General features: G+C 38.5%; 1 protein-coding gene across 2 annotated transcripts in view; it reads right to left on the bottom strand.

Annotated features, from left to right (window-relative positions):
• Nucleotides 1–12,149, bottom strand: part of LOC119730730 (relaxin receptor 2-like) — a 60,813-nt gene that overhangs the window by 7,272 nt on the left and 41,392 nt on the right. For both annotated transcript variants that reach the window (XM_038203749.1, XM_038203750.1), the window contains exon 15: nt 1,422–1,493. In XM_038203749.1, the coding sequence (XP_038059677.1) occupies nt 1,422–1,493 (72 nt within the window). The remainder of the gene's footprint in view (nt 1–1,421; nt 1,494–12,149) is intronic.

The following is a 12,149-nucleotide window of genomic DNA, read 5'->3' as shown; positions in this document are numbered from 1 at the left end:
CAGAACCACTCAAAGAAAGATCTAACAAAGATCCTTTATACTCCATCATTTAAATTGATCTTAGTAAGAGTCGTTAGACAGTCGAGAGTCATTTATATTTCCTAGTGAGTTTAAAGTTTGATTTGCCACTTGAAGCTAACAAGTAGCATTTTCCAATCGGCTGAAAGTTCAAGTTAATCTCTTCAAAATATAAAGTTCATATTGATTGTCGAAGCTTGCCTACAAGCAACGCTTGACATTTATCTCTATTTAAAAGGGTACTTTGACGAGTTTTACGTACAACGAGCAGATTAGTCTGGTTCCCTGTCCTGACAATTCCCCGACGCCCTGACGTCTATATTGTAGTTTAGGAAGCCGCCACCGGGCTAAAAATAACCGTGATGGCCCTTTTTCAAAGCTCGGCTCCGTTTCTGGTTTGGCTTTATCATAACAAACTTTTAATGTTCCGATAAAAAAATAGAAAATAAAATACGTGCTTCATATGTCATACAGTTGGATATTTCTGTAAGAAAACATTGACTAATGTTGAGCTGGAAACTTCAAAGTTAGGGACCCAAATAGCAGGCGAAGCCGAATGGACATGACGCCCTGTTTTGGAATATCCCTAGGTATTAAAACGCCGTCAGATTCAAAATAGTACATGATGCAGCAAAGCTCGCCCCTCGTACAATCCGAGTTCAATACCGGATGCACAAAGTCGTCATTGAATTTCAGGTTGTTTTTTTTTAAATGCAAGCAATGAATATTCATAATCAACTCATTTAAGCATTTTTAAATAAGCACGGCAGGTAAATATAACCTGTTATACCCGGAAATACCCGGGCGCTATCCGAGAGTGTCGACGAAATGCATTCGGAAAACCTCGGACAGCTTCGAAAACGGGAGGCTACCTGACCGAAGATTAATCAGAAATAGTCAGAATCTTTTGGTCAGACTACGAGCAGATTTACCGAAAGCGGACCACTTTTTTTTAATTTTTTATTACAGCATATACATCCTATTTTAACCAATCACATCACGCACTCTAACATGAATATTTATCACGCTTTGTGGATGGAAGTCACTGAGGTTCTCGTAGTGTTTTCTTTTCCTTTCCTTTCAATTAAACTTATCCCAAACAACAACAAAATATTCGATGAAAATGGACACGGGTTCAAACCACAGATCTAGCGATCCATTCCACTGTCCAATAGGCCACTGTGGTAGCTCGACGAAAGCCGTTCTTTGAACAGCTTTAATGTATATGCATGACTGAGGGATAGCAATGGTGTGACGTCATTGTTATTTCTTATGAATAAACATCGAACTAGCTGAATAATAATGATCCATTGACGATGTGTGCTGCAGATAAAAACACCGCTACCGGACCAGCTCTATGCAAAACCGAATTCTCTTATATAAGGATTTGTTTTTTTACTTACAATGTGATGACGCTCGTCAGATTGTGGAATAATCCTCTTTTGATCTCAGTCAACTTGTTGTCACCCAAATTTCTGAAAGAGAAGACAAACTTTAAAAAGTAATCTTTTAAATCGCTTTTGATTTCTGGGCACAAAACCGCTTGACATTTACTTGCGGTGTTACCGGAAGTGCAATGATAAATTAATTTAACTTTCAAACGGGGACGTGTGGTCTAGCGGTAGAGCACAGGATTCATGATCGTGAGGTTGTGGGTTCTCGCCCCGCCATGGCCATGCATGTTGTGCCCTTGGGTAATTACTTCTCTCAACCCAGGTGTTAAATGGGTACCGGCATTATTCAATGCTGGAAAGGTAACAGACTCGCTGTTGAGGAGGTGTGGCGACCCCCCCCCCCCCCCCCCCACAGCAGCATACCAGTCTGGCCCAATCGCTAAAGAAAAAGAGATAGGTACTCCGTTCCTGTGAACACCGGTTCGTCCCCTTCACCTTACCGTTTAAAACAGAAGCAACGATATCCAAATGTTCAATGGGGACGATAAACATGACAGGTCATCACTCGTTTAATTGTTATTTTCAAAGAAAACGATTTTCTTTTACTGCCTTTTGGTCAAGTGATAAAATGTCTGTGTGCATGTTGTTTCATTCAAAATTAAGTATTACGTAACCTTTAGAAATTGGCCTTCGCAACCACACGGCTGTGACACGGTAAGAGTGAATCTGTGTTCCAGATAGCGTTTGATTTTCCCAAATCACCTCGGAAGGCTAGTTTTTACTAAATCCCACGAAGCATTCAATACATGTATTGATATTCTACTCCATGTTCACATTTTTTTTCGCCATAACAGTTTTCCTCTCATTACTGCAGACACTATTTCGTACAGTATACTCACGATCCATTCCTTCGTTAGCTCAGACGAAGAGAATTTTATGATGACCATGCAAAGTCAAAAAAGCCATGAAAATGTTTATTTTTAGATACGCATATGTTGCATAAACTCCAAGGACGTTAGAAACTCCGTCAACCTCCAATGTAGAGTCTACCAATACTGTTTCTATTTTTGAGTAGCCATATGTGCAGCACCAGACAAGTTAGATCGTGTCTTCCACATAAAAGTCTACATTTGCCGAGGCTCCAACGAAGTTCCAATAGAGTATTAACCTACATTCAAACAGTTTCTTTGCTTTTCCTAATTCGGTCGACTGGTTGGCTTTTAAGAACAATTGATCAATGCCAATTAATATTCATGATTGTAAAAAAGCAAACAGAACAATTCACTAATACAACTATTTTCAGCAAGGATCTGTGTACGATTCACCCTGTATAATCTCAATGCCCCTCTTCTTCTGTGTTTCCAAAAGTCGGTCGTCCTGTGTCGAGAACATTTTTGTAAGTACCGGTACTAGTATACAACGAGCTGCGCCTTGTACCCTCAGACGGAACATGGAGTCTCGAGAATACAGATGTTAGCAAGACGCTGGATTTAATTTGTTATCGGGCTGACCCCTATTACCTTTTGGTTTTGTCTTGCGTTCTTATATATCTTTGTTCGAATCGGGTGATCGGAATTATGCCGCAAAATTCACCGCATCTTTTCTTTCAAACGGTGCAATGCATAAACTTGAAACTTAGTATGAATATCAACCCTGACCCCAAGATGGGTCAATTTAAAAATATGGGTCCTCTTTTTCGACTGTTCCGATTACATCGAACATCAGTATTTTGTAATTCTGATGCACTCTTTAATGCAGTCGTTCACCAAGAGTTATTATGAATAGCAAACTACCTACTCAACAAATAAGACACATTTGAAGTCGTTCTTAATAACACTTGAATAGTGGGGCAGATAGGGGTATTTGGTGGAATTGTGCCTTTGATGATACGAGCATGGAATTTGGCACACAGTCAAAGTATGTCATGTGAAAGATATCTGGCTATAGGGCCATCGCAGATTTGTCCTTTGAAAAAAAAACATAGGTGGAATAACAAGCAATTTTAAAAATTTTCAAAATGGCTGCCATTGCTTGTTATTCTACCTATATTTTTTTTCCAAAGGACAAGTCTGCGATGGTTCTATAGCCAGATATCTTTCTCATGACATACTCTGACTGTGTGCCAAATGCCATGCTTGTATCATCAAAGGCACAATCCCATCACAGGTCGTACCAGCGTGGCAAATCTACAAAGTACCAAGGTAACAGCGACAGGAAGAATATCACATTGTGTGATCTGATCAACCATGCTTCCATGATCGGTTTTGTCGTGTACGTGAAGTTGCTTGACTTTAACTACCGGGGTTAGCAGACGGTCAAAGTTAGGTAAATTTAAAATACCAAAACAGCGTAATTATTACAAACAAATGCAATTTCTTCCAACGGTTCAAGCCTTACATAAACATGATCCATTGTCCAAGACTGTGGCTTTTTGAGACCTCAGCACGACCGTCCGTTATTACATATTAAATTATAAGTGATTTAAGACCACAAATTGACAGAATACTTTTATCTATAACCTTAGAACTGAATTGAGCGTTTTCTTTATTTTTGTGACGCTTAGGTATTGCATGAGGAGCGGTTTTTTTTCTCAAATATAACTTTTCACGGGATCATCTCGGAAGGCTACATATTTGTTTACACGAAGTATTGAATATTAATATTTTGTTTTCACCTTAACTAATTGCCTAACCCATTTTCCTCTCATATCTTAATTAATATTTCGTACGGTGTAGTCACGAACCATTATAGTGCCGAATATTTATCATGCACACGCAGACAGAAAAAGCCATAAAACATTTATTTTTAAATAAACATATGTTGCATAGACTCCAAGGACATGGCTTCGTCAAACTCCACATTGAAGTCTATCGATACTGATTCTATTTTCGAGCGGCCACATGTGCAGCACCAGAACCGCACTATAAAAAAAAGTGCAGCACCAGACAAGTTAGATCGTGTCTTCCACATAAAAGTCTACATTTGCCAAGGCTCCAACGAAGTTCCAATAGAGTATTAACCTACATTCAAACAGTTTCTTTGCTTTTCCTAATTCGGTCGACTGGTTGGCTTTTAAGAACAATTTATCAATGCCAATCAATATTCATGATTGTAAAAAAGCAAGCAGAACAATTCATTAATACAACTATTTTCAGCAAGGATCTGTGTACGATTCACCCTGTATAATCTCAATGCCCCTCTTCTTCTGTGTTTCCAAAAGTCGGTCGTCCTGGGTCGAGAACATTTTTGTAAGTACCGGCACTAGTATTCAACGAGCTGCGCCTTGTACCCTCAGAAGGAACATGGAGTCTCAAGAATATATAGATGTTAGCAAGACGCTGGATTTAATTTGTTATCGGGCTGACCCCTATTACCTTTTGGTTTTGTCTTGCGTTCTTATATATCTTTGTTCGAATCAGGTGATCGGAATTATGCCCCAAAATTCACCGCATCTTTTCTTTCAAACGGTACAATTCATAAACTTGAAACTTAGTATGAATATCAACCCTGACCCCAAGATGGGTCATTTTAAAAATATGGGTCCTCTTTTTCGCCTGTCCCGATTACATCGAACATCAGTATTTGTAATTCTGATGCACTCTTTAATGCAGTCGTTCGCCAAGAGTTATTATGAATAGCAAACTACCTACTCAACAAATAAGACACATTTGAAGTCGTTCTTAATAACACTTGAATAGTGGGGCAGATAGGGGTATTTGGTGGAATTGTGCCTTTGATGATACGAGCATTGAATTTGGCACACAGTCAGAGTATGTCATGTGAAAGATATCTGGCTATAGGGCCATCGCAGATTTGTCCTTTGAAAAAAAAACATAGGTGGAATAACAAGCAATTTTTAAAATTTTAAAAATGGCTGCCATTGCTTGTTATTCTACCTATATTTTTTTCCAAAGGACAAGTCTGCGATGGTCCTATAGCCAGACATCTGTCTCATGACATACTCTGACTGTATGCCAAATGCCATGCTTGTATCATCAAAGGCACAATCCCATCACAGGTCGTACCAGCGTGGCAAATCTACAAAGTACCAAGGTAACAGCGACAGGAAGAATATCACATTGTGTGATCTGATCAACCATGCTTCCATGATCGGTTTTGTCGTGTACGTGAAGTTGCTTGACTTTAACTACCGGGGTTAGCAGACGGTCAAAGTTAGGTAAATTTAAAATACCAAAACAGCGTAATTATTACAAACAAATGCAATTTCTTCCAACGGTTCAAGCCTTACATAAACATGATCCATTGTCCAAGACTGTGGCTTTTTGAGACCTCAGCACGACCGTCCGTTATTACATATTAAATTATAAGTGATTTAAGGCCACAAATTGACAGAATACTTTTATCAATAACCTTAGAACTGAATTGAGCGTTTTCTTTATTTTTGTGACGCTGAGGTATTGCATGAGGAGCGGTTTTTTTTCTCAAATATAACTTTTCACGGGATCATCTCGGAAGGCTACATATTTGTTTACACGAAGTATTGAATATTAATATTTTGTTTTCACCTTAACTAATTGCCTAACCCATTTTCCTCTCATATCTTAATTAATATTTCGTACGGTGTAGTCACGAACCATTATAGTGCCGAATATTTATCATGCACACGCAGACAGAAAAAGCCATAAAACATTTATTTTTAAATAAACATATGTTGCATAGACTCCAAGGACATGGCTTCGTCAAACTCCACATTGAAGTCTATCGATACTGATTCTATTTTCGAGCGGCCACATGTGCAGCACCAGAACCGCACTATAAAAAAAAGTGCAGCACCAGACAAGTTAGATCGTGTCTTCCACATAAAAGTCTACATTTGCCAAGGCTCCAACGAAGTTCCAATAGAGTATTAACCTACATTCAAACAGTTTCTTTGCTTTTCCTAATTCGGTCGACTGGTTGGCTTTTAAGAACAATTTATCAATGCCAATTAATATTCATGATTGTAAAAAAGCAAGCAGAACAATTCATTAATACAACTATTTTCAGCAAGGATCTGTGTACGATTCACCCTGTATAATCTCAATGCCCCTCTTCTTCTGTGTTTCCAAAAGTCGGTCGTCCTGGGTCGAGAACATTTTTGTAAGTACCGGCACTAGTATTCAACGAGCTGCACCTTGTACCCTCAGAAGGAACATGGAGTCTCAAGAATATATAGATGTTAGCAAGACGCTGGATTTAATTTGTTATCGGGCTGACCCCTATTACCTTTTGGTTTTGTCTTGCGTTCTTATATATCTTTGTTCGAATCAGGTGATCGGAATTATGCCGCAAAATTCACCGCATCTTTTCTTTCAAACGGTACAATTCATAAACTTGAAACTTAGTATGAATATCAACCCTGACCCCAAGATGGGTCATTTTAAAAATATGGGTCCTCTTTTTCGCCTGTCCCGATTACATCGAACATCAGTATTTGTAATTCTGATGCACTCTTTAATGCAGTCGTTCGCCAAGAGTTATTATGAATAGCAAACTACCTACTCAACAAATAAGACACATTTGAAGTCGTTCTTAATAACACTTGAATAGTGGGGCAGATAGGGGTATTTGGTGGAATTGTGCCTTTGATGATACGAGCATGGAATTTGGCACACAGTCAGAGTATGTCATGTGAAAGATATCTGGCTATAGGGCCATCGCAGATTTGTCCTTTGAAAAAAAACCATAGGTGGAATAACAAGCAATTTTTAAAATTTTCAAAATGGCTGCCATTGCTTGTTATTCTACCTATATTTTTTTTCCAAAGGACAAGTCTGCGATGGTCCTATAGCCAGACATCTTTCAAATGACATACTCTGACTGTATGCCAAATGCTATGCTTGTATCATCAAAGGCACAATCCCATCACAGGTCGTACCAGCGTGGCAAATCTACAAAGTACCAAGGTAACAGCGACAGGAAGAATATCACATTGTGTGATCTGATCAACCATGCTTCCATGATCGGTTTTGTCGTGTACGTGAAGTTGCTTGACTTTAACTACCGGGGTTAGCAGACGGTCAAAGTTAGGTAAATTTAAAATACCAAAACAGCGTAATTATTACAAACAAATGCAATTTCTTCCAACGGTTCAAGCCTTACATAAACATGATCCATTGTCCAAGACTGTGGCCTTTTGAGACCTCAGCACGACCGTCCGTTATTACATATTAAATTATAAGTGATTTAAGGCCACAAATTGACAGAATACTTTTATCAATAACCTTAGAACTGAATTGAGCGTTTTCTTTATTTTTGTGACGCTGAGGTATTGCATGAGGAGCGGTTTTTTTTCTCAAATATAACTTTTCACGGGATCATCTCGGAAGGCTACATATTTGTTTACACGAAGTATTGAATATTAATATTTTGTTTTCACCTTAACTAATTGCCTAACCCATTTTCCTCTCATATCTTAATTAATATTTCGTACGGTGTAGTCACGAACCATTATAGTGCCGAATATTTAATATGCACACGCAGACAGAAAAAGCCATAAAACATTTATTTTTAAATAAACATATGTTGCATAGACTCCAAGGACATGGCTTCGTCAAACTCCACATTGAAGTCTATCGATACTGATTCTATTTTCGAGCGGCCACATGTGCAGCACCAGAACCGCACTATAAAAAAAAAGTGCAGCACCAGACAAGTTAGATCGTGTCTTCCACATAAAAGTCTACATTTGCCAAGGCTCCAACGAAGTTCCAATAGAGTATTAACCTACATTCAAACAGTTTCTTTGCTTTTCCTAATTCGGTCGACTGGTTGGCTTTTAAGAACAATTTATCAATGCCAATTAATATTCATGATTGTAAAAAAGCAAGCAGAACAATTCATTAATACAACTATTTTCAGCAAGGATCTGTGTACGATTCACCCTGTATAATCTCAATGCCCCTCTTCTTCTGTGTTTCCAAAAGTCGGTCGTCCTGGGTCGAGAACATTTTTGTAAGTACCGGCACTAGTATTCAACGAGCTGCGCCTTGTACCCTCAGTAGGAACATGGAGTCTCAAGAATATATAGATGTTAGCAAGACGCTGGATTTAATTTGTTATCGGGCTGACCCCTATTACCTTTTGGTTTTGTCTTGTGTTCTTATATATCTTTGTTCGAATCAGGTGATCGGAATTATGCCGCAAAATTCACCGCATCTTTTCTTTCAAACGGTACAATTCATAAACTTGAAACTTAGTATGAATATCAACCCTGACCCCAAGATGGGTCATTTTAAAAATATGGGTCCTCTTTTTCGCCTGTCCCGATTACATCGAACATCAGTATTTGTAATTCTGATGCACTCTTTAATGCAGTCGTTCGCCAAGAGTTATTATGAATAGCAAACTACCTACTCAACAAATAAGACACATTGGAAGTCGTTCTTAATAACACTTGAATAGTGGGGCAGATAGGGGTATTTGGTGGAATTGTGCCTTTGATGATACGAGCATGGAATTTGGCACACAGTCAGAGTATGTCATGTGAAAGATATCTGGCTATAGGGCCATCGCAGATTTGTCCTTTGAAAAAAAAACATAGGTGGAATAACAAGCAATTTTTAAAATTTTCAAAATGGCTGCCATTGCTTGTTATTCTACCTATATTTTTTTTCCAAAGGACAAGTCTGCGATGGTCCTTTAGCCAGACATCTTTCTCATGACATACTCTGACTGTATGCCAAATGCCATGCTTGTATCATCAAAGGCACAATCCCATCACAGGTCGTACCAGCGTGGCAAATCTACAAAGTACCAAGGTAACAGCGACAGGAAGAATATCACATTGTGTGATCTGATCAACCATGCTTCCATGATCGGTTTTGTCGTGTACGTGAAGTTGCTCGACTTTTACTAACGGGGTTAGCAGACGGTCAAAGTTAGGTAAATTTAAAATACCAAAACAGCGTAATTATTCCAGACAAATGTAATTTCTTCCCACGGTTCAAGCCTCACAAAAACATGATCCATTGTCCAAGACTGTGGCTTTTTGAGACTTCAGCAAGACCGTCCGTTATTACATATTAAATTATAAGTGATTTAAGGCCACAAATTGACAGAATACTTTTATCTATAACCTTAGAACTGAATTGAGCGTCTTCTTTATCTTTTGTGACGCTGAGGTATTGCCTTAGGAGCGGTTTTTTTCTCAAATATAACTTTTAACGGGATCATCTCGGAAGGCTACATATTTGTTTACACGAAGTATTAAATATTAATATTTTGTTTTCACCTTAACTAATTGCCTAACCCATTTTCCTCTCATATCTTAATTAATATTTCGTAAGGTGTAGTCACGAACCATTATAGTGCCGAATATTTATCATGCACACGCAGACAGAAAAAGCCATAAAACGTTTATTTTTAGATAAACATACGTTGCATAGACTCCAAGGACTTGGCTTCGTCAAACTCCACATTGAGGTCTATCGATACTGATTCTATTTTCGAGCGGCCATATGTGCAGCACCAGAACCTCACTACAAACAAAAAAGTGCAGCACCAGACAAGTTAGATCGTGTCTTCCACAAAAAAGGCTACATTTGCCGAGGCTCCAACGAAGTTTACCTAACTTTGACCGTCTGCTAACCCCGGTAGTAAAAGTCAAGCAACTTCACGTACACGACAAAACCGATCATGGAAGCATGGTTGATCAGATCACACAATGTGATATTCTTCCTGTCGCTGTTACCATGGTACTTTGTAGATTTGCCACGCTGGTACGACAGATAGCTGATGGGATTGTGCCTTTGATGATACAAGCATGGAATTTGGCACACAGTCAGAGTATGTCATTTGAAAGATGTCTGGCTATAGGACCATCGCAGATTTGTCCTTTGAAAAAAAAAACATAGGTAGAATAACAAGCAATTTTTTAAATTTTCAAAATGGCTGCCATTGCTTGTTATTCTACCTATATTTTTTTTTCTCCAAAGGACAAGTCTGCGATGGTCCTATAGCCAGATATCTTTCTCATGACATACTCTGACTTTGCCAAATTCCATGCTTGTATCATCAAAGGCACAATCCTATCACCTATCTGTCGTACCAGCGTGGCACATCTACAAAGTACCATGGTAACAGCGACAGGAAGAATATCACATTGTGTGATCTGATCAACCATGCTTCCATGATCGGTTTTGTCGTGTACGTGAAGTTGCTTGACTTTAACTACCGGGGTTAGCAGACGGTCAAAGTTAGGTAAATTTAAAATACCAAAACAGCGTAATTATTACAAACAAATGCAATTTCTTCCAACGGTTCAAGCCTGACATAAACATGATCCATTGTCCAAGACTGTGGCTTTTTGAGACTTCAGCACGACCGTCCGTTATTACATATTAAATTATAAGTGATTTAAGGCCAAAAATTGACAGAATACTTTTATCTATAACCTTAGAACTGAATTGAGCGTCTTCTTTATTTTTGTGACGCTGAGGTATTGCCTTAGGAGCGGTTTTTTTCTCAAATATAACTTTTCACGGAATCATCTCGGAAGGCTACATATTTGTTTACACGAAGTATTGAATATTAATATTTTGTTTTCACCTTAACTAATTGCCTAACCCATTTTCCTCTCATATCTTAATTAATATTTCGTACGGTGTAGTCACGAACCATTATAGTGCCGAATATTTATCATGCACACGCAGACAGAAAAAGCCATAACACATTTATTTTTAGATAAACATATGTTGCATAGACTCCAAGGACATGGCTTCGTCAAACTCCACATTGAAGTCTATCGATACTGATTCTATTTTCGAGCGGCCACATGTGCAGCACCAGAACCGCACTATAAAAAAAAGTGCAGCACCAGACAAGTTAGATCGTGTCTTCCACATAAAAGTCTACATTTGCCAAGGCTCCAACGAAGTTCCAATAGAGTATTAACCTACATTCAAACAGTTTCTTTGCTTTTCCTAATTCGGTCGACTGGTTGGCTTTTAAGAACAATTTATCAATGCCAATTAATATTCATGATTGTAAAAAAGCAAACAGAACAATTCATTAATACAACTATTTTCAGCAAGGATCTGTGTACGATTCACCCTGTATAATCTCAATGCCCCTCTTCTTCTGTGTTTCCAAAAGTCGGTCGTCCTGTTTCGAGAACATTTTTGTAAGTACCGGTACTGGTATTCAACGAGCTGCGCCTTGTACCCTCAGACGGAACATGGAGTCTCGAGAATATAGATGTTAGCAAGACGCTGGATTTAATTTGTTATCGGGCTGACCCCTATTACCTTTTGGTTTTGTCTTGCGTTCTTATATATCTTTGTTCGAATCGGGTGATCGGAATTATGCCCCAAAATTCACCGCATCTTTTCTTTCAAACGGTACAATGCATAAACTTGAAACTTAGTATGAATATCAACCCTGACCCCAAGATGGGTCATTTTAAAAAATATGGGTCCTCTTTTTCGACTGTCCCGATTACATCGAACATCAGTATTTTGTAATTCTGATGCACTCTTCAATGCAGTCGTCCGCCAAGAGTTATTATGAATAGCAAATTACCTACTCAACAAATAAGACACATTTGAAGTCGTTTTTAATAACACTTGAATAGTGGGGCAGATAGGGGTATTTGGTGGAATTGTGCCTTTGATGAAACGAGCATGGAATTTAGCACACAGTCAAAGTATCTCATGAGAAAGATGTTTGGCTATAGGGCAATCACAGATTTGTCCTTTGAAAAAAAAACATAGGTAGAATAACAAGCAATTTTAAAAT

Source organism: Patiria miniata, unplaced genomic scaffold (assembly GCF_015706575.1).
Source record: "Patiria miniata isolate m_02_andy unplaced genomic scaffold, ASM1570657v1 HiC_scaffold_22, whole genome shotgun sequence".
NCBI lineage: Eukaryota > Metazoa > Echinodermata > Asteroidea > Valvatida > Asterinidae > Patiria > Patiria miniata.
This window is presented reverse-complemented; position numbering and strand designations above follow the sequence as displayed.